This window comes from Thunnus thynnus, chromosome 10, assembly GCF_963924715.1.
Source record: "Thunnus thynnus chromosome 10, fThuThy2.1, whole genome shotgun sequence".
Taxonomy (NCBI): Eukaryota; Metazoa; Chordata; class Actinopteri; order Scombriformes; family Scombridae; genus Thunnus; species Thunnus thynnus.
This window is the reverse complement of record NC_089526.1, coordinates 21390554-21418550: the sequence shown is the minus strand read 5'-3', so window position 1 is coordinate 21418550 and position 27997 is coordinate 21390554. Positions and strand designations below refer to the sequence as shown.

The 27997-nt window shown below is 39.5% G+C and overlaps 2 protein-coding genes across 3 annotated transcripts; one reads left to right on the top strand and one right to left on the bottom strand.

Moving 5' to 3' along the window:
- Positions 1 to 926: 926 nt before the first annotated feature.
- LOC137191743 (transcription factor E2F3-like) lies at positions 927 to 11317 on the bottom strand. Of its 2 annotated transcripts, none has more exons than XM_067602099.1 (8): positions 10763 to 11317; positions 8404 to 8524; positions 6636 to 6766; positions 6369 to 6457; positions 5005 to 5163; positions 4508 to 4622; positions 4107 to 4248; positions 927 to 2907 (listed from the first exon to the last, which is right to left on the bottom strand). In XM_067602099.1, exons 1-8 carry the CDS (start codon positions 11042 to 11044, stop codon positions 2615 to 2617), a joined length of 1332 nt encoding a protein of 443 aa, XP_067458200.1. In that variant the 5' UTR covers positions 11045 to 11317; the 3' UTR covers positions 927 to 2614. The 2 variants fall into 2 exon arrangements, with proteins under 2 accessions (XP_067458200.1, XP_067458201.1); XM_067602100.1 differs by lacking the exon at positions 10763 to 11317 and adding an exon at positions 10437 to 10726.
- A 2386-nt stretch (positions 11318 to 13703) lies between these two features.
- mboat1 (membrane bound O-acyltransferase domain containing 1) lies at positions 13704 to 27997 on the top strand. The gene is made up of 13 exons (XM_067602096.1): positions 13704 to 14410; positions 14860 to 15005; positions 15482 to 15559; positions 17266 to 17361; positions 19890 to 19945; positions 20379 to 20433; positions 21611 to 21803; positions 22153 to 22345; positions 22443 to 22546; positions 22693 to 22757; positions 22866 to 22998; positions 23364 to 23515; positions 24020 to 27997. Exons 1-13 carry the CDS (start codon positions 14321 to 14323, stop codon positions 24201 to 24203), a joined length of 1545 nt encoding a protein of 514 aa, XP_067458197.1. The 5' UTR covers positions 13704 to 14320; the 3' UTR covers positions 24204 to 27997.

Genomic DNA, 27997 nt, shown 5'->3' with positions numbered 1-27997 from the left:
CAAAGGCATTCTTATTCTTACATTAGGGTATAGGAGTGGATTCTCGCACACATCAAAAGTCAAAAGTGCGATGCAATATCCAACATCACTGCTAAATGATACAAAGGTAATTTCCATGACAAGGAAAGGGAATTCAAAGACTCATACACACTATGGCATTTACCTCTATGCCCTACTACTATTGTCAAACATTAAGTGAGAGGTAGCCTACAGTACCTTGTGCACTGAAAAATTTAGAAAACTGTACATCAATTTACACATGGCAGGCTTACTCTTTAGCAAGCTTGATCTTTGACATAACTCACACATGCTGCACACACAATTACTCAAGCGCACATCAATCAGGTTTGGGGAAAAAGTTAACACTAACAGCAGCAATATAACCTGCGGCCGCAGGTTTCTATAGTTTAAAAGCCGGGGTTTCAGACAACATGTTTGGGTTTTTGTTTATATGAGAGGTTTAATCAAACCCAAGAGGCCATTAAGAAGTGGACAGCAATGGTATTCCAAATACCTTCAGACAATAAAAGTTAACAAAGTACTCTGGATTGCTTTTCTTGATTTATCAGTGTTTGTTGTCTAGGACCACTGAATATTCACATTTCCAAGGCCTAGTGTGAAACAAGCTCGGTTGCACTGAATTTGTTCAAATTACAAAACAGGTATATTTGTAATTCTTTCCTTCTTTAAATATCCAGGTTATGGAAGGAAAAAGCCCTTCAATTAGTGGCTATCTGGCCCCTTCTTCTTAATGTGACAGTGATATTATTAGTCATTTCTACAGTATTAAAATCCATTAAAAGTCATTACTTATTAAACCTAAAAAATGTATACTCATCTAAACTGTCTCATGCGCTGCCTTTCAGAAAACACCAAGTGGGTAATGTGCATCGAGAAGTGGTTCAAAGTCAAATTATTCTGATTAGCTTAAACCATGGTGTCATTTCACAGCACAGTCTAACGGAGGGGGCTTACGGGGAAGTTTGGTTACGGCAGCTTCTGCTGATGCAGATGGAAGGGACAGGTAAAAAAAAAAAAAAAAAAAAAAGCAACAAGAAAGCACAAGTTTGGGTCCTGAATTCACAAAGTATCGATAGGATTATGTGTTAGAGATGATAATCAAGTTTGCACATCATGTGTGATAACAGGCCAGATTTATACAGGTATACCAAGCGTTTTTGCTTAATCTAACATGGCTTTTCTGGGCTGAGTTAGCGACATAAACATTTCTGGGTGATGTAAAGGTAGGCATCACATTTTCTATTCCCATGTTGCATTGTAAACATTTACTAAATGTACAAAATATAAGGTTGCCCTCTTGATCAGTAGTCAAAAGACTGATCATGTTAACAGGTAACGAAAATCCCTTATTAATTTTACCTGGGGGATGACCTGAAAGTGGGTATAACCAATTATTTGACATATGGCATCAATATTTTGTACACCAGTGTCTACCTGTCTTCTTTTAGAGGATTTAGAGTACACTGCCATTTTACAGGTTACTTTAAATTGAATAATTAAGTCATGTGCACTCCAAAACTGTCTTTCTATTTCCATGCAACTCCCAATACATTTACATAGTGCTTAAATGTACAAAACACTTGTACTCTTAGCAACTTCATGAATATAAGCCCAAATACACAATAGTGAAACCTGACAAGAGTCTGAGCGGGCACAGAGACAAGCGACCGAAGCCTCAGCCTGCCTAACCTTCAGATAACAACTGTAGTCATGAATTCTGTGTACCAAAATTGGCCTGTTTTCTTTTTTTTTTTTATATTCCTTTTCATTTCTAAAATGTTCTACATTTGCACACACAAAAAATGCCTACTTAACAGTCAGCAGTGTAACCTTCAATCACAGATCATTGGTGTAATAGAATGAAATCAGTAAAAATTCTTCTGCCCCTTCAGCACTTGGCATTAACACATGTTAATCTCTAGAATAGGTCTAAAGGAGGGTTACCGGGATAAGCTTGAACACCTGACATGAAAACGCATCACTGGGTATACAGAGAGGCATCATTGTCTCGCTAAAACATGGATTTACAGACCTGTCAAATGAGTCACAGCATCCTTTAAAGACTGAGGATGGTTTTGGGTGATCATATCATCAGTGCATCTACACTTGGATTTTATAAACTCAAACCCGACCCAATTACCTATGATGTGTGTTAATGCCAGGTGGTGTCAGGGGGTCTTCTGTCTTTGTTGGTCTCTCTGTAAAATGACGTGAACCTTGCGTCATACAGAAAGATAGATAGCCTTTCCCTCTACTTTTATTCTTAACCAAAGAGACAACATGGGCTTTCAGATGTTCCATGTCCCCCACCCCTCAGCTACACTGGAGGCCTTACAAGAGCCTGAGACAAAGAGTAATGGATATGTCTTCACACTGACCAGTCACGTCTTGGTGTGAAATCATGCAAGGCCATTTATCTCTGACGCCATGAAAGAACATGGCATTTAGTCCCTCTGGGACTGAAAAAGCCCTCAATATTTATTTTCCATCTATTTAGAATTGGCTTAGACTAACTACAAAGCCACAGGCATCAAAACTCACTGATTCTTCATCTCACTCCCATGCACTTAGTGTGAATTTCTATTAGCTATCGCTAGCTGCACAGGAGATCATCCAGGCCAAAAGAGGGTATCTTATCAAAGTCACAGGCGTCAAACAAGTCGCTGATTCCCTGGTCATCTCCCAAACCTAAAAGGTAGTCATCTTGGTCCAGAAGAGGAGGCCCAAGGTTTAAGAAAGGCCCCAGGGATGAAGGGATCTGATCTTCTGTTTGCTGGAGAAGACTGGTGTAAGGGGACGAGATGGGGGAAAGAGTAGTGACGGAGACAGCTGAGGAGGAGGGTGGAGGCAGGGAGGGGCTGGAAGATGTGGTCGTGCAGCTGGAATCTGTGGAAGAAAAGTGAGTCAACCAGTTACTCCAGTTACTTAAGGAATCCATTGGTATCAACCATGTCCTGCTAAGTAACGCTCTAAAGCTAAAGTTTGTCGAGGGGAAAAACTGGCATGGCCTGTTTTAAGGGGGTCCCTTGACCTCTCACCTCAAGAAATCTGAATGAAAATGGGTTGTATGGTTACCCACAAATCTCCCCTTTACAAACATGCCCACTTTATGCTAATCCCATGCAGTTTTGAGCAAAAACCATGCAGTTTTTTGCATGTAGTATAAATATGTCATTTTCGCCTATTCTGAAAATGGTGTATTTGAATATTTCTGCATATTGGGGTCCCTAAACAGTCTTGGAAATGCATAAATTTGGTATGACTGGAAAGCTGGGACTCCTGTGGCTTCAATGAGCCCAGTTGTATTCATGTGTAATGATGTTAGTCCCCATAGTGGCCATTTCATTGTAAGGAGATTTTTTTTTTTTAAACTTGACCTCAGTGTATAAAATGACCTATTGTGACCTCAAGGATAATCACAGCCTCATGGAACTTTACAAACACAAATTAGAGACCTAGAGAATTCAGGGGATATATGACTTTAACAAATGTCAAAAGTTCTTGATACCAAATCACAGCATGAATTTTTCTATGGTGTTCCTCATGAGGTTGATGTTTAAGACATAAAAGCAAATTTTTCAGTTCAGAGAGGGTGGATGCCAAAGAAAGCTGAGTACTGAGCCAATACCAATTTAGCTAAACCTTGCTGACTTGACTGATATTTTCTACATATCTATTGTTTGCTAATTTTTAAATATTAAGTTGAATTAAGAGTCTAAAAAGGCTCTAGTATGTGACATCAAAAGGTGTCACAACAGTTGGCTGCAGGATCTCTCCTTGTGTATTTTAGCAACACAAGATATTCTGCATATGCATACCAGACCTTCTGTTCCAAAGTTATATGGAAGAGGCATCACACTTCTTCAGCAGCAAGAAATTACTCTAGACATGCTTCAAAAATATACAGTATGTCAGCGCAATTTGAAATCTCTGGGTTCAAATTAAAGGCTCAAAACATGCTTGGTGTGAGCGCCACCTAAACACTCACGAATGTCCACCTAAGGCATTATATGAAGATACAACAGTCTCTTTACAACATGCTGAGCATCAACACCGCTGTACTCTCACACCCATCTCCAACAAACCTTGAAGGACTTTGAGGAAAGGTGAGTTCCCATTAATGTCCATGTTGCCGTTTTTCACAGGACTCCTGGGGTCATTCTCCTCATCTGAGCACAGCAGGACTTCTATAGGACCTTTGGTGCTGGTCAGATGAATGGACAAACTCTGAAAACAGGAAGAAAGAAGTCAAAATCACAACACTGACAGGACTGCTCTTTATCAGATGGATGGACAGACTGATTAAAGTCAACTCTGGATGTGGAGTTACAATCAATACTAAACTCATCTGTGGAAAACCTGAAAATTTCCCCAAATGTACAGCTGTTCTCTAACCAAAATACATGTCATATGTGATGGCAAGTGAGGAAGCAGAAGTTTCATCACGACAACAACAAATCCAGTCCGTGCATGAACACGCGCGTACCTCATCAGGGTCTGGTACTTCTAGTTTGGTGTCTGTAGGTGCTTTGATGACAATAACAGTATGGTCTCTAAGGTTTCCCGCCTGTTTGATGTCTTGGTACGTTACGTAGGCATATGTGGAGACGAACAGGTCAAAGAAATAACTCTGCATCCAAAGTCAGAACAGTACATGTTAATACTAAACATACAAATATGCAAGACTAAAAATGCTCACTGTGTGATGACAAACCTCCACACTGCTGGTTATTAATATTGTAAGCACTAAAAAACAAAGATGTGCTTTAGTTGACAAAGTGAAAAGATGAGACAGTCATAGTCAGGGTTTTCTATATGCAGAGGTGGAAGATGAAGCCTGGTTCATCTGTTTAGGATCTAGTATATTCTTCAAATGATTTTGCTATGAAAAAAAAAAAAAATCAGAGGTCAGAATATCACTGTAGATACATCGCTGTTGCCTCATTTTCCATTCACTGCTCAGGAATAACCATATAAGGATATTTTTGATTGCTTTGCAACTCGCTCATATGTCTCATGTCCAGGCTGCATCTCTGGATGAGTTGTTCAAGCCTCTGCTCTTCTTCGGCCAGTGCAGAAACTTCTGCTGTCAGTCTTTGTCTCTGGCTCAGTGCCCCCTCGACCTCCAACAGGCTGCAGCCCCTGTGAGTGAGAGAAGGGTGAATTAAAACAGATTTAGTACCGGCTCGGGCTCTCCTCTAGCAGCTATTGTATTGTCTCATACTCATGGTTTCAAATATTCGGTACAATATTTTTCAACAACGAAGCCATTTGTGGTAGAAGTCGGGATATGTTTCGATACTCGTGTGATACCTTTCCTGCGAGGATGATAGTATTATTTTTAAAGTGTGGGATCGTATTTGATGTCAATTGTATGACAGAAAATGTATTTGTAAAAATATTCCTAGATTTGCCTTGCAACCTAAAATTAGCTTCCACAAATTACTACGATGAAGAAAGTCAGAGTACAGAAAATATTTGGGCTGTTAAATGGCTTTCCTCACAGTCATTTAATACAAGATTAACACAACGAATGGTCTGAGGACATTTCCAAGTTAAGGGACTGATATGGCCTGTCAGCAACATCTAAACTAAGGCCAACCACGTAATACCTATGAAAGGGAAAAATCAACACTGGGCCCTAACCAAAAGAAAACAGATACAGTTTAACCAAAAACACAGCAGAAAAAAATGTTCAGAGCTCATCAATTTCAATACATTCATATACCTAAACTGGTAAGCACAGGTACTTAAGGCCTTTCCCTAAACTGCATGTGCGCTTAGTGATCACTGAACAAATGAGGGTTATAATTAAAACAGTCAGGTATCCTCATACTTTGATGTGGCAATAGGTTGCATGCAACCACCTGCCTTCCTTTCAAAGAACACTCTGAATCCTTTTACGGGCCAAAACCATTCGTAACACTTGTACATCAGTCCAAAATAAACCTGCACAGATTTCCTGGGGCTTTTAAAAGCTTCACACTGCAAAAGTAATACATACACACAACTCGGCTCAGTTAATGTTATCTTGGCAGAAATTAGGTTTCCTCGTTTGTACAGTACTTTGATCAAACTATCAGTATTCTGATAGTTATAGCTTTTAGAAACGGAAGCACAGCATTGGGCAAGAGAAAGGGAGGGAAGGTCAGGAGAAAGAGGAAAATAGAGAAAAGATGAAGGATCGAGAAATGAAAGAACCCAGAAAACTCTAATAAGAGAGGACAGATCTTTCTTATAAGCTGCCAGAGTGTGAATTTTAGGTGGTGTTTTGGTCCACAGGTGAGACAACATGTACTCTTAAGAAGATGAAACCATGTGTTGAGTGAGAGAGAATGACGACTTACATCCACTGAATGTTGTTCTTTGATTTCTTCTTGATGAGGTGAATGCCCTCTAGTACATTAGTGATATCATACAGCCGTCTTTTCTGTACCTGAATGTAGAGGACATGGAGAGTCTTTGTGAGTTACATATTTAGTGGCAGGTTTAACTGTAAATCACCACTCACTACATCAACCACAGAAAAAAAAAAAAATCAATCCTTGCCACCACATGTTTTCAATGTACCCTATAAATCTTCTCAGTCATTATCAGCTTGGATATGACATTACCTGCAAGGTTTCCGCGGCGAGATTGAGGTCCAAAACTCCATCAGAGGACTGAGCGAGGAGGTCAACAAACTTCTTAGTTAACAGGCCCAGGGAGGTGTCGTACCGCGTCTTCTCTGGTGGAGACTTGGGTGCTATGGTAGAGGAGGAAAAGAGAAATAAAGGTACAGGACAACATATATCAGCATTATACTTGACACTGAATTTTAGCAAGGAAGTTAAGACTCAGAAGTTCCTAACAACATTTTTACTTGGGAACAAGAGGCCAAGCAAAACATGGGTTTATAAGTAACGTGTAAGAGTTAACCCAACCACAGCGTTCTCATACTCACTTGGATATCAAAAAGCAAGATATTCTGCAGCAGCAGATGTGTCATAAGAAATGAATAGCAATACAATCTAAACTAAATGTAAAACAAACAGCCTACAATAAATCTTCCTTTATTAAGCCTCTCATTTTCAGTTTTGTGTTGTAACTTTGTCAGAAAAGGGTAAATTCAATTCTATGGTCATTTTGGGAGACTTATGTCTGTAGTGTTGTACTATTAGACTGTATTATGAGTTTTAATAGCTGAAGAAAATTGCAATGTTTGGGAAGACAAAGGGGTTTTCCAGTCGGAAAATGTTAGAGGCCAAGTTCTTATCAATGAGGATGTGTGAATCATGAGGTGCGGTCGACCACAACAACGCTGTGGGTCAAGCACTGGGTTATCGTTTATCACCAGCCACTTTAATAATCACCAGCTGGACATATTTTTTTTCATAAAGCGTCAAGTTGAAGTTAGTTATTTACCAGTTGGACTTTTTTTTTAATCCATTCCTCTCGATAGCATCAGTTCCTCTCATGAGAGGGTTATTTTAGAGAAGAATACGAGGCAACACCACAGATCCTGTTTTCCCTCCAAAACATTATGTGGCTGAAATCAACATGATCACATAGTTACAGTATAGAGCTTTATAAGCACAACAATTGATAAACACATTTTTACTTTTTTGAATTTGATCCAGTACTATTGTACTTCTGTAAACTCTGCAGGAGCGACATGCAGAGAGTAAAAAGACAATCAAGGGACACCTGTGGGAACATCATAATTTGAATTTTGTGTTGGACACAGCTAAGAAGAATATTCCAATTGTTTTCATGTTTTTCCTTATGTGCGCTTTGCATTTCACCTCCACTACCCCATTTCTTAAGGAACACCGTGAAAACTACTATTCAGTAAAATTCACTTAGAACTTAGAATTGTTATATTTTAGGGGCGGACACGTCAATTAGACACCAAACCTGCCTCATTTTGTACTCACGACTTTGGCAGCTAAACGTATTTAAGTTCATTTTAAAACTACTGCTGTATCTAAAAAAAAAAAAAAAAAAAGGAATTACAGGGCCTTCCTCAAGATACAAATGTTGATCCAACTATCGAGAGGTCCGCAGTGATAAGTTTAATTGATGAACTTGCGTGCTATGTTTTAATGAAGAGAAGAAGAAATAAAGGAAGTACTTTTGAGATGATTGATTTTCAAGAATGTTTAAGGCCTATTATTTTGACACAAACTATGAAAGGACACATAGTCGACTTCCTAAAGGTGAGCGTCACACCATCCAACACGTTCAGCCCAACTGTGTACAGTTATTCTGATAACTGTACACAGTAGCTGCATCTAGACTGTTCGTGCGAATGAAACTTGGCGTGAACCATCTCCAACACATAGATTCTGTATAATTTTGAGTTGCATGTGCAAACAAGGTGTAAATCCTTCTGCTTCTTACTTCTGGGTGTCTTTAGCCGTGCCCCATTGGCGACCGCAGTCCCTCCTCTGCCTCTTGGAGTCCTGGCTGGTTCTGACTGGTACTGGTGGTCTGAATCATCAAGTGCTAACCGCCTTTTTGCCTAAAAGGGGAACAAAAAAATGACTGTTAACAACAAATATGTGTATTTTGGTTGCTTTTGCAGGACCAACAGCAGTCACGCTCGACATCACCTCACAAGCAGCGATGCGTGATGCTAAATGCATCATTGTTCTAATCTTCTCCAGTGCTTCTAAGGCATAAATATGATTTAAAAAAGGTGAATAGAAATACAATAAAATGTTAAAAAAATAATAATAATGAAAAGGTTTATAAATTGTTTGATACTCTGCACTTGCACATTGCCATTGTTAGGTTCCTTTTGATCATTCAATCTGTGAGGACGCTCTTCCTCTGCAGTTGTTAGATTTCACTTTTGACAAGCATACCATATTAAACATTTCTGAAGGACAGTCATAAAATCTTTCAAGAGACAGGATGTTTTTCATCAAGTTTCCAAAGTATCATGGAGAAGTTGTGTCAGCGTAGTACGTCTTCAGGCAGCTGATGATGTGGCGCAAAACCAGTGGTTATGATTTCTTCTTTTCTGAATTGATTGGCCAAGACAAACCAACATTGCTTCAGGGTGAGTCACACCTATGGGTTTGATCCCACTGCAGCACAGTAATGCCAAAGAAACCAATACAAGTATACTTACAATGACCACATGGCCGCATAACCCACCTACACACTTCAAATGTTGCTTAAAGGAGATCCCAAACTGCTGTCCAAGAATGTAAAAACTTATTTTTCTGGAACCTATTCACACAATCAAATTGAAATGATGTTTTTGCATTCATCTTACCATTGAAATTACAGTCTGCCTATGTCTAACCTATCACAATCCATTTCTGGGCAAGATATGTTTATTATCAGTATGTCCACACGATTTTGCCACGCTCAAGTCCATTCAGGCTATGTGTTCAACATCCCTGATACTTTATACTGCAAATGTAGAACTGTTTGACCATATCTGAAAACATTTTTCCATGGAAAACCTAAATACATTTGCAATCATGAGCCTAAACTGCCATTTGAGTTGTCATCACTGTTCCATGGGATAGTGGCTTAGTAAATAAGTCTCTTCAACCAAGGAATCCCTAAACTTATGTGTTGAGAAGAACCCACCCAGTTTTAGTGTCTTTGAGCAACACACCATTCCCAGGGTGCTGGTCTGCTGCATTTCCCTCTGAACCCAATGTTAAGGAAGAAGTCCATTTTCCCCCAGGAAATGTAAAGTACTTTAATCATAGGTAGACCCATCCTCAATACTTTATCTTATTAAATCTAGCCCCAGTCTGAGAAGGAATAATATGCCCTCTGTTGACAGTCAAAATGTCAGCCATTTTATATCAGCCAGCAGCTCCCCTCACCTCCTGCCTGGTCATGGCTTACAGCCTGAGATACACAGACTGGTTTAATTCATGAAAGATGAATAGCCAATAACAAACCAACACCCTCTGACGACTGCTGAAACTATTTTGTGTGGTTTGTGCAGGTAGAGAACAGGAAATGTGCAAATCAGCACTAATGCAACAAACTCGAGTTTCACTTTACTTGGCATGAAAGGCACCATAATGTTACACTTTATTCACATCAGAAGAGACACATACACTTGTGCAAAATTGAGGTCAAGGCCGACAACGTGTAATGATGTCCTCTTAATAATCAATACTGCTGCTAGCCTTGAAAGCTAACTCATAGATTTCCAAGCTTCATCCAAGTTGGCTTTGCATCTTAAAGAGACGACTTGAATCTCCCGAGTAGTTTCAAAACTGAAGTGAAGCTTTAGCCATGTATTAGCCCTTGTCCTTGCAAGTTTAGCCAGTCGATTCTTGATAGAAAGCTAAGACTGGGCTAACTAAGAGCCAAGCAGCCCAACAATCCCCCCCAACCCCCAAATTAAGACACCAACAGCAGCCACTAGGCCACCGCTAACGTTACTCATCTCTTACCAATATTTCCATCTGGCTCCAAGGGTGAAGCGAACTCAAAAGCACCATGAACTTAGCCGAGCACGCTATTATGTGACAGCTCTACGTTTCTGTAAATGCCAAAACTAATTTAAACTCGCCGTTTGCTTCCCAAGCAGCCTACAAACCACTTAACCGACCCACTTGGGTAACTCAGCTAGCGGTAGTTAGTTAGCCACCTCGCTAAGCAGCTAACGTTAGCTGCCCGAACAACAAGCTCGGCTAGCCTAGCAGGCTAACATTTTGTCGTGTTTGTGGCTAGTTGTAGCAAGCCAAATGTGTTGAAACGAGCTGTAAAATGAGATTACCGGCGGTCTTCCTAAAGCGGGTCGTTGTCCTGCTCCGTTTGCTGCAGCCTGTTGTGGAGTTGTGTAAATGTTGTTTATCTGAGGCTCGGATAAACACACATTTGATGTCTGTGTAACGTTGCAAGGCGGTGGGGTGGTTATTATTTGGATATAGGTAGCGTTGGATTGACCGGGGTTTAAACGATCCGAGAGAGTTGTCAAAATGATATTATTGTCCAGAGGAGAGCCCCCAACCCCCGCTAAAATCACTTTGTCCGGAGCCGAGGAGATCCCTCTTCTCATCTTGCGTTTTCGGGGTAACCCCTTTCTTGTCTCTGTACTTTCAAGCCGATCTGGCTGCTAATCCACCGCAATAGTTACAAAAATAATCAGACCGAAGTGAAGATGAGAGTCTGATTCATCGACTTTCGTAAAGTATTTTTCCTTATGATAGTGCATTTAGGCAGATGCAACGGATTAAAAAGTAGCGCAACTCTCGTTTCCCCAGTCTAGAAATGGCTTCAGGAAACGGCCTGATGAATGAAGGGATACGGTTTACGCGCTCAAGAGCCCTCCCGCGAAACTCAGATTTCCCGGGAAATTTTCAAACGGAATTTACATGCCAGACGCTATTGGTTGTTGAGATGACAGTCCCCGCCCGTATTGCTGCGGCATTGGCCAATGGCAGCTCGGGATTTAGTGCGCCACGTGTTCATTGGCAGTTGTAAACAGGCGACGTCACCTGTCACGCCTTGTGTGTTCCTCAGCAGGGCGCTAGGTGGCGAGAGTGACCAACTGTGCTGAAATGACAGGAGACATAGGCAACCTTCAACAAGACAGAAAACACAATTATGTTATTTTAAAACGTAGTAGTTTGACATCTTACATTTGATACTAGTTTAACATTTAATTAGTTTAATTACCTTAAACACTACACAGTACGAGACTATGATCTCAAACCACTTCACCTCATTGTGCAATTGTTTTCACTGAGAATTGTCCTCTTTTGATCTATTAAACTCTATTCTGGTTTTAATTGTGTATCTCGACATCATTGCAAATGAGGGAAACTCAATAATTTTTGAGGCTCAAATAAAGGTTTGAAAGAATTGATAAATATTATGTGATATATTAATTGTTTTGTTGTATTTTAGTTAATTCAAACCACTGTCATGTTTGTCTGCTCTAAAGTTTACAGCCCCTGACATAACATTGTTCTGAGCCCGTCTTTTTAATTAAAAATTTTTTAAAAAAACTTGAAATTTTGGCTGACCCTTAGATATTAGTATGGAAAGATCGTCTTTGGGCATCAAATACTGATCTACAAATGTGTTAATATGATTGCAGGCCAGGGGTGTAGCAGGGGGTAAAACCAATGGAAAAAAGATGAAAATTCCAGGTTGAACTTTTAATTAAAAGGAAATATAATTCATCAGTATACTTGAGAGGTTATTATGCCAGATTACTTCAAAATACATCCTCTTTCATTTTAATTTTTAAAGATGACTTAGCATGAAATTTAATATTGCGAGGCTGTATCACGTTAGCTTTTGTCCATTATGTTTTCTGCAGACCTTCATTGGCTCTCTTTATGTTATTCTTTGCTTATTTCATGCAAATGATGAGGTCAGTGCTTCTAATTTTCATTGTATGTCAAGTAGCCTACATTGTGTGCTATGTACATCTCCATGATGTTGACAACAAGTGGAAATTAACTGGTCATCCAGAAGGACAGCTCAGCCCTGATGGGCACTGTGTCAAGTCCAAATACATGTATTACATTGCAGGAGTAGGCCTGCAATGATTCGGTTAAACTATAGAGCACGAACAGAAGATCAGAAAATACAAAAGCATCTGCATTTCCAATGACTCATAAAATAACAAGCTGATATTTGCCAAAAAAAACGTTGTATTTATGTTACATGTCACTGACTCTACATATCTCTTGGAAGCTTTCCTTAGTTAGGATATAACTAACTTACTCATTTCTATAAAGCCCACCAATGATGTACAGTATGTATTGTTTTAATGTTAATATATCTTTACCAATAAAGTGTTTACTGCTACCCACATGATGTATATGCTGTAAAAAGATTGGGAATCATGGTGGTATTATGACAACCTAAAAGGAGCTGAACAGTCCACAAGAAAGTATCTCTACCAGGATGTGATTTTGTAGCCGCTCCCGACCTCTGACCTCCATGTTGATGGGAACAAGAAGAAAAAAAATCTCCAATGGGGATCCAGCAAATGTCACATCAATTGTTTATTGTTAGAAAAAGCTAGCATTGTAAGCTGACGTCATAGCTGGTCCCTCTTTTTAAATGCCACCCTTGGACCTTTTTACAAAAAGCACAGTATGTTTCCAGGGGGACACAGACAAAACTTGACATGTGGGCATTAATTATGACTCAAAGCAATAACTGCACAATAATTAATAAATGTTTATTTCCATATGACTTTCAGCTCTGCTGTAGTGTTTCAGGAAAGAGCATTCAGTCTCTCCACAGCTGACCTTTATGAAAAACAGCTTTCTTAACTCTGTGCACAGACATACACTCATTTATTACCATCATTTTAAAATAATATTTGTGTTACCTCACATCTAAATTTAATCTATAGCAGACCAGTAGGTGCTATTATTCACAAAGCGACAAACTGATTTGTCACTGACAATAAGGATCCATGTGGCACCTTGTCACTACTTTAATCAGTGATACTGCAAGCACACCACTGAGCATCATTGATGACGATGATGGTCTCTGAATGACCCCCAAACACTTGCTTTTCATATTTTCCTGATCTTTTTAAACTTTTAATTTTTTGCCAACAGTCACAAACTAAACTCAAATTTGAAACAGGGGCGGGGAAATATGGTGACTGGTCCCACCTTGTCAACTCATGTTGCGTCAAGTTTAACATACAGCCTGAAGAACACCGGAAGTACGTGAGGTGGCTTTCATACGTTAGACTTCATTAAAGTGTCTTAAATGTACCAGACAAGACACACTCACGTTTATCTGCACATATAGTGTTTACATTGCGGTTTATTTGGGGTTTTTTTTAAAAAAAAATCACAAGATAGCCTAGTGGCACATTTGAAAAGAAGTAAAAATACACAATCAAAATGTATGTGATAGACCAATTATTACCTGTAATTAAAAGGTGTCTTTAGTGGCATGTCTGCAAGGAAACAAGACCGTAGAACAGGTTTCTCATTACAGAGAGTACATATCGTAATTTGCTTTCTGTTTGTAGTACACTATAAAACCTCCATTTGCATGTTCCTGAACTTGACTTTTATTTGAAGACTTGACAGGAAGTGCTGATCATTCCCATCATTCTGTGTCTGTCAGACTTAACTGGTACTGAGAGGAAGAGGAGGAGGAGGAGGAGGAGGAGGGAGAGCTGGAGAGTGCATTGCTTGGTCTCAACACTCCTGGTTTGACTTGTCACGGGACCTTTCGGACAAACAATGTATATCAGTCACACAAAATAGTAACCATTTAGCTTAAAAAAAAAAAAGAGGAAAAAGACAACCGGGAGCATTGAGGCGTCGCGACAGGAAAACTACGCAGGATGGGCGAGCGGGCGGACACTGCGTTTAAAACCACTGGATCCAAGTGGCTGCTGCCAGTCAGTGAATACCTGGGGTTTCCTCTTGACCAGGTAGGAACATCCAGAGGAATTAAAGAGCATTTTCCCAAGTTCTGTTTGTGTCCCGAGTAGCTGTCCCCATCATGAATGTTTAGTCTGTCAACTAACATCATGTCACTTGTTAGAGAGACATGCAGTGATTCCTCAAAAGTCACCAACACCCACATTTTAGCTCATAATTGTAATGGTATAAAACGCTGTAGATGTTTTTTTTTTTCTCTCCAAAATGGCATGAGACTGAAGATGTCAAATTTTTAAAAAAATCAGGCTTAATTTAGAATATCAAGCTTTTGTTAGTCTATCCCTATAGAATTGATATTATATACCACTGAGGATGATGAAGCAAGCCATTATAACCTTACCACACTGTCACAAATAGCCCCTGTTATAGTATCAGGAGTTTGCGGGATACTTTGAACACCTGTAAACCACCATCCTAAAAATCTATCTCTCCCACACAGGTGAATTTTTTGACATGCCAACTGTTTGCCATGGTTGCTGCCTTCTGGTTTCGTCTCTACCTCAGTCCTAGCCATGCCAATCCCCTGGTCAGGCACGCTGTGGCCACTCTCCTCGGCATTACCTTTCTCATCTTCTGCTTTGGATGGTACTGTATGATACTGTCGCCACACAGTGCTCCATTCATTTTCTCTCATGAGAGGCTAAACCTCTTCGTATTACTTCATTGAGCCAATTTAAATTGATTGCCAACATGTTTTCAGTGAATATACTGTACGTGGCGGGTAACTATCTTCAATAGTTGACAGCTGAACAGTTTTGCCCTCATCGGTTATCGGTCTAACTTTCTGACACATAGATGGGGCTGATGCAGGGCCCAGTGCAGAATGTAGCAGTCTATAATCACAAGAGGATAATCAGGCAGTAGACAATAAGAATGAACAGAAAGGAGATAAGTAAGGAGGTGAGTAAACAGGTTTCAGGGTAAACATGTCTAGGTGATACTGACACATACGGCATAAGGTTACACATCCTTTGTAAATAAAGAACACTGTATTATTCACATATTAGTATTGTGACATATTTTCTGATGGTGTGCACGTGTGTGTGTGTCCTCTTCTGCAGGTACTCAGCTCACATCCTGACTGTGGTGGTTGTAAACTACTTAATCATCATAAACGCTGATATAAACTATGTACACAGGTCAGTGTTGGTCTTCATACCTTAAAAGGAAATCCGCATCCGAGTCTGGGAAATGGTTATGTTATGGACACAATTTTTTTGAAACGCTGGAGTGCTGAAATGTGCTAAAATTTGTGCCAATTAAACATATTAAATATTTTGTGGAATCAAATGGATTCCTTATTGCTGTTTTCTGGTCAATCAGTGCCCCTTTGCCACATGTCTTGAATGGGAAGGTATGAAGAATCCTTACTATGCAGGTATGACATGTGTCACAGCACGGTTGGTTTGGTTATGGATAGACACAATTCTTTTGTACTCCATAATCAATAAGTTGCTACATGTGTCATTTCTAGACCAGACTGACCTGTCTGTCTGTCATCAAGCTGACAAGTGGATAACAGAGCTACTGCAACAGCTGCTTATCATTTCCATGATAGTGGTGTTCTTCAGTTCTTGTTACTTTTGTCTTCAAGTAAAACTTGTCAGACAAGCTCAGCCCAGAAACTCTTAACGTCATAGGCATGTGTTTGCTGGACAAAGACCACTGGGTCTCGTGAGTTCAGTGCAAATGGCACTGGAGTGGGCAGATAGTCTAGACAATGGTAACGATATTGACACTTTATTTGTCTTACTGAGTCCATTTCTGGACGTTTAAACCAAAATCTTTCTTGTTGTTCACAGCTTTGAAATGTCCCATTCATCCTCTCCCTGCCACACATTCCAACACAAACTGCAGTGCAATGCACCCCGCCCCATTATCTCCCCTTTAAATGTGTCCTGGACTAAAATACTGTTGTTGAAAGCATGGAAATAGCATAAAACACGTCAGGTGAAAGGCAGCCTGACACACTAGCTGGACCAGTCTGTTAGATCAATGGTGACTGTAGGACTGTTGTTGTGTTTGCGTGCATTTTTGAAGTTCCTGTCTTTGCAGCTATTGTTAGAATGTATTTCTGTGGGTTCATAACATAAATGTTCATATTTGGTTGTTTGTTTTGCTAGCTTGTATCAGGGCAAACAAACCGGCTCAAGTATGTGATGGTAGTTTCTTTCTCTTTATGAATGGAGCAGTATAATGAGGTTTGATTGGTTGCTCTGGTATTCACGTGTAAAGGGATTACCTGCAGGGAAGGAAGAAAAACAGTGTCAACCGTGTCCTAGCTTAAATACACATACACATCACACACTTCTGCATCACTGGCACAGAGACAGAAGAGGTAACTCTGAATGAATCAAGGCAAAGTGAGGACACTTTAGCGCACACTCACATCAGTACATCAGTATGTGACATCTAAGATTCTGTTGTGATAATCTTAATGTTAAATTTTTTTCTGAGTTGCTATACTTATGAACACTTTGTTCATTTGAGCTTGAACCAGATACTTTAGATAGCAGGTCATGATGTCAAATAATAACATGTAGAGAAAGCAGACGAAGATCTCCAAAACTATGCCAAAATCTCCCTGTTGTAGATGTTCTATCAGCACAAAAATGTCAGAAATGTCATACAAACTGTGTACCTGTGTGTTTGCCAAAAAAGTGCTACAAGTTCCATAATGCAAATACCATTCATAAACATCGATGCCAGAGATGTGATCGTTTCCATGACCAGTAGTATAAGATTATACTGTGAAATAATTTAATCAACCAAGACATTAAAAGCTGCTTAGTAATTGACCAATATATATGTCTGATATTGTTTTTGCTCATTCCTCAACATACAGGTATTCCATGGTGACGGCTATGGGCTACCTGACAGTGTGCCAAGTGAGCAGAGTCTTCATCTTTAACTATGGAATACTGTCCACTGACTTCTCTGGGTGAGGTTGCCTCAACTCCTGTACTCTCTCTCTTTGCCACACCTTTTTGGTGATAGCATATTAGTCATTTAGAGCAGTTCTGATGTTATCACTTTTCAAACAGTTTGGTATCTGCTTGCACAGTTACCAGTGCCACGGCCCTGTGTAAATACAACACCACTGATTAAAAAGCGGCAGTGTATGGATTGCTCAGAGTTGACTTTGTCTAGCCAGGTAGAGTTAAGGTAGTCGCTGCCTCCTGGCAACTGTGACTTTGTTGTGTTACAAACAAGGCGGCTTCTAAAGGAGGAGGCAGTTTACTCTTTGTTTGAAGTGTTTCTTTTCATTACATTACATACTCACATGGATCATAAAAACGTGGCGACAGCAGAACTGGGAAAAAGGAAAAACATGAGGGGATTTCCTCTTACAGAAGATAGGCAGTGACTGTTATTGCTCATTATTTCATAAATGAAAGATTGCAACATAATGACAGTATTTTGAAATCAAAACTCTGCATCCAAAGCTGGTAATTGTTTTCATATTATCTCCTTGTAGGGTGTAGAAACCTGCCAGGATTTACAAAGAAACAGACAGATATGTAACTGAACATGGAGGTTCCAACACATATGCTTTGTCAGGATAATGCCCGAGGTAGTACCAGTGGTTTTACTGGAAATATTCATGGCAGATAAAGTGGGAAATAGTGTGTTCTGTGTGCAATTGTGCTCCTAAAGGTGACTGTAGACTTTGCTGGTATTCAGCAGCTTTTTTGCACAGTCCTGGTGTGGATGGATTTGCTGGCAGCCTCACTTGCACTCCGCGTGACTTTCGTGATGAGCAGCCAGGACTATGAGTCAGCTTTTGGTAGGGTCATATATTGAATTAGAGATCCAGGTTCTTTAAGCTTTTTAGATTGGACAGATAAATGATTGTGAATCACAGGAGATAGTGTTCATATGTGTAACTATATTTACGCTACTTACCCAGAATTGAATGAAATAATCAGGTCAAGCAAAGACTCTGTGATTTAGTTTTTTTTTTCTGGCATAACATCCATTTATGTGGGCGATTTTCTGGTTTTCCACTTTTGTGTTCCCTGATATCCTGTGTCACTTTCCCTGTGAGAAGATGTCAAACACTCATCTAGAGTCTGTATTCTGTGCTGCTGTTTTTTTTTCTGAGAACATTTCCATGAGCTGATCTTTTCTCAATGTGTGCAAGGCAGCAGAATTGAAATCGAACTGGGTCAAAATCTTGTGTGCTGCGCTAACTTTACATGGAAAAACAGAGTCTGTAGGCTACAGCGGTGGCGTGTTTCACATATTGGCTGGCACCCTGAAAATGTTTCTCTAAAGCCAACTGCCAACTCTCATTGAACTGGCACTGCCAGCCACACGGCCAGCCCCTCTCTGCCTCGGTTTTCCATGCTGTGCACACAATGCAGCCCACTCACACACAGGAACCAGTGTGTGAGTGTGAGAGAGTGTGAGAGAGAGTGAGAGAGAGAGAGAGAGAGAGAGATGGAGTTTATGTGTGCTTGTGTGCCTTTGTGCACACATGCTCACATTCTTGGGACAGAGAGGTCTCTATCTGTGAATTAAACTAGAGGAGGGGGTGTGAAACTGGTCTGTTCAAACTTACTGTACAGGACCTTCATACCCTCAACTGTCGCCTCACTTCCAGTACTTACTGGTATCTGCAATGGCTACTTCCCAGTAGAAAACTGAAACTGAACTGGAAACCGTGTGGCTTATAGGAAACCTAACACAAACAGGACTTATTGTACATATTTTGCATGTTGAACCAGTGTACTCTTTACACCACGTTCTAATGTTATATATTGTGTGTTGTTCTGGATAACAATGTCTGAAGCGCCAAGGTTAAAAGTACAAGTTAAATTTACTGTTTATTGCATCGTAAATAAGTGAAAAAACTATGGAGCAACTTAAGAAGATGATTTTCTCTTGAACACTGCAAGCTTGATGAGACGAAGATCTTGTTGTACTGGTTTCAAGGAGATATAATAGCGAGTGAAAATCTGGGGATTTGAATGAATTTCATTGGATTAATAAGTGACCTGACTTGACACCAGTGGAAAAGAATGAAGGGATTCACAGGGGAAGATAAATTCTGTTGTCTCACACAGAGATTCAGTAGGCGTTTGCTCAGGACGTGGCTTGTTTCATGTATAATGAGTGACTGGAAAGCTCTCTCTTTCACTAAAACAAAATCCTGATCGAACATGCTGCTTGCCCAGCTGTCATGGTCATGGAGTTTTAAAACATTTAAAAACACAAGTCGCTATACAATAAACTGTACTAGCTTATGCTACCAATTTCTGGGGAACAGTATTATGTGAGTTAGAATTATGACACTTGTTTATGTATATTAAAAGTATTTGTTCTTAGGTACTTACTGTATGTTTATTTACTCACCTCAGAATCTCCACAAAGTCTGTATCTAACATTATTCAGCAGCAGTGGATATCAGCTTTTTCCCTTCAAACTTGTACAGTTGAATTAAGCAATAACATGTTTTCTGCTCAGGCCCTTGATGATAGTAACCCAGAAGATCACCACGTTGGCTTTCCAGCTCCATGACGGTAAGACAGTGGAGTGGATGCACACACACACACACACACACACACACACACACACACACACGTATACTGTACACGCTCAAATGCACACAGATATTGACACGCCTTTGATAGTGAAGGCAATTACTCAACGTTTAAGAGTGACCTTTTACACAGTAGACATGTTGACTTTTCATAGTAGGGAAAGCACAGGTGTTACTAATAACATTTACGACGGCTCTGTTCAAGCGTCCCAGTATGTCAGCATGGACAATACCACGACCTTGAAACTGAAGCAGCTAAATGGAATTCAGCCATCATTAATTTTATTATTTACACCTGTGCTTTTCCTAATGTATCATGTCAAAACATCTTACATGAAAAATATGTAAATCAGATTGTGAAATAGTGAAAACTCCCATACAAAGTTACTTATGATTTAAACCTCTTTTTTCAGGTATGTGTAAGAAGGAAGAAAATCTGTCACCGGAACAGAAGTTCATGGCTATAAAGTAAGTTTTAACCTCAGAAATGGCAGACTAATGACTTCAATCTTTTTTTTTATACAGTGGTTATTATATGTGGCTGTGTGAAACATCAGAGGATAGACGATTTGGAGACAGGGCAATGCACTGAGCTCTTAGATGTGATTTCTCCCCCTTTTTTCCCACTGAAGTTAGCTGACTCTCTTTTTGGTATCTGGACCCAATGATTCTGTCAAAGTATGGACGCACAGAAGGTTGCATCTGAATTACCACCTTATTTAAAGAATAAATAACTCTTTCTTTTCCTGTAGCCACGAAGGACAATGACAAGGAGATGCAACCATGGTGAATAGCTTGTTCATGTAAAAAGCATGCTGGGAACTTAGAAAATAGGCATCATTTTGCATGGGAAATATTACATTTTTATGCATGTGAATAGATTTAAACCACATTCATCAGTGAACCATGCATGCCATTCCAAAATCATTTTGGAATGTATCCCAATGATAAGAATCCCGCAGCTCTACATTTGGTGATACGTCTGATATTTTACTTAAGGAGTCCTGTGTTCCTGGTGCGGTTGGGAATCATTAACATTTTATTGATCCCGATTCCGATTGTGCTTTTCTCGTCTTCTTATCATATTTTTTGAATCAGAAAATAAACTGTAAACATTGTACACATGCTTTTATGTATGTGTAAACAGCAATGTAGACAGAAGTGCAATTGGTTAAAACTTTGTTTAAAAGAATCAATAAGCATGTTGAAAGAAATATTTTTTTACTTATTCACTGGTTGTTCAGTATTTGGAACTGGCTACAATTCATAACTGGTTCTCGATACCCAATACTAGTTTAAATGTCCAAGGAACCCAATCAAAAGCTAATAATGTTTCATATTGTATTGATGTGAGATTTTGTAAAGTCACTTTTTTTTGTCATTCACAAAATGTGCACTTTTATGTAAGCTAAGCTTTTCATTTGCCTCACAGTGATATAGCACAGGTTTACTATACTTGACTCTTGATGATGATGATGTTAAAAATAAATATAGCATGCTTTTCTCCAACTTTTCCCATGCAACATAAATGAGAATATGTAACAGCGCTGTTGCATTTCACCTGAAGTCATCTCCCTTGTCACGCTACATACCAATGAGTTCTCTTCTTTGTTTTCAATTATTTTTCCTTTTGTACTTTTTGCAGCGTGAGGCCGTCTCTCATTGAGTACCTGAGTTACAATCTCAATTTCCTGAGTGTCTTGGTGGGACCATGCAGTAACTATAAGGACTACATAGACTTCATAGAGGGCAGACACATTAGCAGGAGGCTCAGGCAGCACTCTGGGACGTGTAATGGGCAGAATGGCTATGATAAGGCTCCAGACCTGTCACCTCTGGTAAGTTCCTCAATCCATTCCTGCCTCCCTCTTCTGTTTTTACATCTAGAAATTTAATATGCTCTTGCCAATAGGAACAGGATTAAATTCATATGCACAAACCAGAGTCTGGTTTCTGTATTTCTATTTTTTATTTCTGTTATCATTATTTGAAGCCAAAGAATAGCACAGAAAAAACAATTTGTTGGAAAGAGTTGATATAAGAAATCCTTATAACAACGTATCATGTCGTCATTAACTCAGTATTTTTTTCATTCTTGTTCCAAAATATGACTATTTTCTGTCTTAACTCAAGCTCACCTGGACCAGTTGTGAATGTGTGTTTCAGTCACATCCATTATCTCTGCAGAACGCTGTCTGTCAAAAGCTGCTGGTCTGCTGTGGCTGTATGCTGTTCTTCCTCACTGTGACCCGGGCCTTGCCGATAGCGTACAATGTGGACCCCCACTTTGTCAGCCACGCCCCCTTCCTCACCAGGCTCACCTATGCTTTCTTCTCCATACAAGCAGCAAGGCCCAAATTCTACTTCGCCTGGACATTAGGTGAGCAATGTGTGTGTGTTTCAGCTTCACAAAACACAAGCTGAAATTTTATTGCCATGTAAGTCATGTTTTGTTTTTTCTTCCTCTGTGTTGTCAGCTGATGCTGTCAACAACGCTGCAGGTTATGGTTTCTTAGGGATAGATGAAAATGGAAAACCATCCTGGGATCTCATCTGCAACCTCAACATCTTGGGGATTGAGGTAACCACAGTGTTTCACATAATTAAAAAGAAGTCTTTCAGTACTGTGTTAAAATTCATATGTGTGGGTCAGAGTCTTTCAATTATTTAAGATTTGAGCACACAGTTACCATTAGGTAGTCATGGTTGTATATTTATCTTTTTCAGACAGCAACCAGTTTCAAGACATTCATAGACAACTGGAATATTCGAACAGGAATTTGGCTCAAAACGTAAGTGCTCCAAGTGTGAACTTTATGTACACGCTCAGAAAATCCCATCTACTTTCCATTTATTCTACAGATTATTTTGAATATGCTCATTTCCTGTCCCCTCTTCAGCGTGTGTTATGACCGAGCCCCCAGGCACCGGTTGGCCTTTACTTTTATCCTGTCTGCCCTGTGGCACGGTGTTTATCCAGGGTACTATTTCACCTTCATCACCGCCATCCCTATCACCATGGCGGCACGAGCTGTGAGTACTGTTCCTCCACTGGAAATTCAAATTAACACTAAATTAATAAGAAAAAATTAAATACAGTGGTACTGTAGGGCTTATGGGAAAAGGTTTGTTAAAACCTAAAACAATATTGGATTTTTTTTTTTTTTAAAGTTCTGTCCTCACCTAAATTTATGGAGTGAAACACAAGATATACTGGTGAGAAAAGTTATGTTCCAAGGATGGATATTTAGTTTGAGTATTTTGAATAAGATTTTCTTATTTTTGGAACAGAAACCAGAAGTTCTGGTTTCACTTTGCCTCTCTATTGGGTTAGTTAAACATAAACAACTAAGCTCAAACAAACCCTCTCTGTATTTTCATCTCTCTTTGTCCACAAGGTACGGAAGTCTGTCCGCCACTGCTTCCTGGGCTCCAGAGGCTTGAAACTGAGTTACGACATCTTAACTTGGGCAGCCACTCAACTGGCCATCTGCTACACTGTCATGCCTTTTCTACTTCTGGCAGTAGAACCCACTATGACTTATTACAGGTATATTGAGCCTGCCTTTAACACTTCTTGTCCTCTTAAATGAAAAGCGAGAACCAGTTACATTTTGGCAGAGTGCAGGATGTATCGCCTTAATTTTGTCTGTAGTTTGAAGGTTAAGTAGTATTTAGTAGTATTTCTGAGAATCCACTCTACTAGCTGTGAAATTGTCATGCTAAAATTTCCTCTGCTGCAAAATTCAAATCTAAATGGTTAAAAATATAGAGAGTAGTAATGTATTTGCAGGCTTTTAGTGGCATAAACAGTACATTAGGAGCCACTATGCCAACAGTGCCATTTCTATCTGCTGATGTCTTTTTTAATGGGTGAAGCAAAGTGGAGTTTTGCCCCAGAATTCTCTCATTTTTTATGTTTTATGTTTTAACGTGATATTTTGTGATCTGCTTTTTTGTCGTTGTTTTTATGTAGCATCATCCTTCTGATCGACATCTCTATTTACATTACATGGCTGACAAAGTTACAAAATTGCCCTCCTCTCTTTCCTAGGTCCATGTACTTCCACGTGCACATCATCAGCATTCTGGCTGCGATCGCCCTGCATCGGAAACACAAACCCAAGGAACTCTCTGCCACCAGTAAAACATTTTCCTCCGCCTCCTCCTCCCTCTCGTCTTCGTGCTCACCCCAGTGCCAGCCTGTTCACTCCAACAACAATGACAAAGTAGAGTGAAAATCCCCTCTTTACGCTTGTTTTTTTTTTTTTTACCAGGCTCTCAGTCCATGGTGTTCTCTCAAAGACAAATGAATAATCCCTAAAAGGCATTCAGCAACTAAAAATGGGAAAACATGTTATTTATTTTCAGGACAATACAGAGTATGGTACAGCTTGATACAGGATATGGACCTATTGCATTGGATGTACATGGGATAAGACTTTCTGCCATATTGCAAAATCAAGACAATACAAACATAAGCTCAGCAGGCAGACTGGAAAGAGACACATTAGCTGAGGCAACGTCTCTGGTGCCACAACTCCCGGGACGCTTGCCGCTTTCCTCCACAGGAAGGACACTCTCCTCCGCTTTCCCCCCTTTTCATTCCCATCTCAACCCCGACGTACCCACTCCAACAACAATGCTACAGTGTGAGGACAGAAAGGAGGCACACTCTCTCTCCTGTCCTCTATCTGCTCTGTCCTGCCGAAATGGTGGGATCTAAGCCAGCACAGCGGGAGAGCAGCGCATAAACAGAGGGACACGCAGGGTCACAACACACACACACACACACACACACACACACACAAAAAGACACTAGGAGACAAATTATGCACATACTTTCTCTTAGACACGCTCATACTTTGTCACACTCTGATGGCACACAAAGGCTGCCCTTGTGTGGCCACAACAAAAGAGCATGGCAAGAGGAGGGAGAGCCCATGTACCCGCTGCACCCACTGTGCCCAGAGGATGCTAAATATATATATATATATATATATATATACGTGTGTGTGTGTGTGTGTGTGTGCGTGTGTGTGAGAGAGAGAGAGAGAGATTACCCACTGTTACATCCCACCAATCTGTGGACTTTGTTGTGACAAAACTGTGGACTTGTGTAGGTATTTCCCCCGCTGTTAGATTTTACTGGCCGGGTGGAAACCCACTTGAAATACCAATTAGACCATGCAGCTCTCAAAGTGTCCGCTGAAACCAATACTAATGAAGTCTTCAAATGAAGGACTGCAGCTCCTCCAGGTGAGGAGATATGACCATTAACAGATGAATACTTTATTATAGTTACTATGGATGGATCCTTGGCTTTACTGTATGAGCATGAATTGATGTTAACAGTTGAAAAGCAAAAGGAAATGATTTCCAATAATTTAAGGAGCGTAATCATTCCACTTTCCCCAAGAAATCTGTTTTCACGCTGAAGCAGTTGGGAAGTTAGTAGTGACACAATTCTCTGTGTTAGTGCTTATCATGTGAACGGTGCTGGATACCTGATATCATGATACAGTAGTAACTGAACAAAAAGCTGTGGTGACACTGAGAGGAAATGCATTTGAAATTCCTCTTTTTGGAGGTAACTGATGGAAAATATGACCATAAATAGGAATCTAGTAGTCAAATGTATTTCTTGTCAGTAGGAGCATTGTACTGTGTTAATGATGTGAGAAAGGACGCATTTGAAAACTGTAGATTTACCAGAGCTTATCAGCAGCTGCAGGTTGATTTAACAGAGACATCTGCTGGTTGTTTGTACTGTCTGAACTGCTGAATGAAGTAATGAAGGTAAGCCATGTGGGACTGACTGAAACTGTCACACTGCAGCATCTCCCAATGCAACTTCATACCAACCATGAGCAGAAAGTATATATTGTTACAATTTCTCACCAAAATTAACTTTTATTGTTCTTCACTAGCTTTTACGCATGCACAGGGGAAGTTAATGAGAAGGTGTTGTCTGTGATTTCAGGTGAGTTAAGCACAGTGAAAGCAATTTTTTTTTAAAAATTTATTAATTATTATTCTGTTTTCCGTTATCACTCATGTGAGGTATGGGTTCATTGGGAGTTTTAAAAGTGGCACAGAAGCTTGGTTATTATCGGTGCTATCTGCTGAAGGCTAGCATGTTAGCTTTTAGCTGCATTTAAAGGTTGGTTATAATGAGGTTTGCTAACAATGCTAACAGGTTGCAATTAAGGAACCTTTTTTTTTCTTTTTTCTTTTTTTTTTGATAGAGTAACAGTGCCTAGTGAAGAAAAATCACACTTAAAAGTGTTAGGGTGTCCTTTTAAATGCATTTTAGAAGTTGCCTATATTTATCATGTTGATTAAATCATGTTGGAGACACGATCTTACATGCAGCTTGTTGCCTGCTTTAGAACCCAGACAGGAGTGAAAATGTGTCTTTTGGACAGGCCTGTTCGTGACTCAGTTTACATATTGACTCGATCTTCTGATTCTTAATATGTAGCGCCTAAGAGTATAACCTGTTAGAAGAAGAAAAACATCGAATACTATGTACAGATGTTTCTTGTTTTTCTATCAGGACAGAAGCTGATATCTGACTGTGTCACATAAAAAATCATACCTCTTTGCTTTGCTGTGGACAAGGACCTAGTTCACAAATAAGTGTTGGATTGTATTGAGAAGTACAACATTGTATTAACACTAATTATTAAATGAATTCTCCAGAGGAATTATTCAGAATTTTAGGGGAAACAAAAATGGTGCAGTTTAACTAATTAGAACAAATCTCTTTCTGGCTTAATCTTTTATCTCTTGGTTTATTTGGATTAAATGCAGCAATATTTATTTTTTGTTGATTATTTTAATGTTTGACTGCACATTAGCACAACTCAGAGACATTTCTTTACAAGAGGCCCTTTCCTTGTGCTTATATTACAACATTTAGACTTGACAAAAATCCCTCAATGCTGATGGTGATACATTAAATCCCCCACGGCAGTCACTGTCCGCATATAAACTCCTCAAGAGATATGTGCACTGAAAAGTAACAACACTCTCCCCAAGAACGGCTTTGCTTTAACATCTTGTTTTTTTGAAGTCTATATTAACTGATATGGTCATAACCTTTTAAATTTGTCGTTATCAATAATATGTTCATGGCACTGTATGTCTACATGTTGGTAATGTGTTTTTAGTGCAGGGAAAGGAGCAATTAGTGGCACATACACAGTATGAATGGGTTGTCAGGATGAGCAGCTATTTGAATAACTTAATAATGATTGTGAAGATATTTTTTTGTATGTGTTTTTTGCACACGTACGTGTGATCAAATATACTGACTGTGACTGTGTGTGTGTGAGTGTATGATATTGGTTTCTAATTATTTTAGTATTGTTTGTATGGCGGAAAGAGTGAGTAACAAATAAAGCTTCATTGAAACATTTTCTCAAAGTTTGAATGATATTAAAATATTTTTAAGTTAGTGTTTAATAAGGCTGAAGAATTATAAACCATAAACCACATAATTGCATTATGTTGTCAGTGACATAAATATAAAATCAAATCTCTATTTAATAATTCCGAGAGTCAGTGAGTTGTATTTGTTTTCTACTTGTTAGTGTTCAATATCTACTCTCCCTCTCAGTAACAGCATCAAGTCAAGCCCTCTCTATGCGACACATGTCCCAAGCTGTTTAATCTCTGATGAGGCTCTCAGAGTGGCTGCCTCTTTTTCCCATGTGTCATCTGTCTGTTCCCCTTTGACACAGAGATGCCTGTGTGTGTGCTGTGTTTTGATCCAGCCTGAGTTCACAGTTAACTAATGATAACCAGGGGGAAAGAAGAAAATGGGACAAGCAACAACAAAATATACTTAAATCACTGCTATGCTACAGTACACTCCCTTTTAGATCTGTACAGACAGATAATGTTATTTACACAGCTTCTCTTTGACCACAGAGTTTAACTTGGACTTTTTTTTTACTAAGCTTGAGATGGGTTGCTTTGCTTCTCAACCTCTATCTGTGCAGAAAATAAAAGTCAAAAAGCTTTT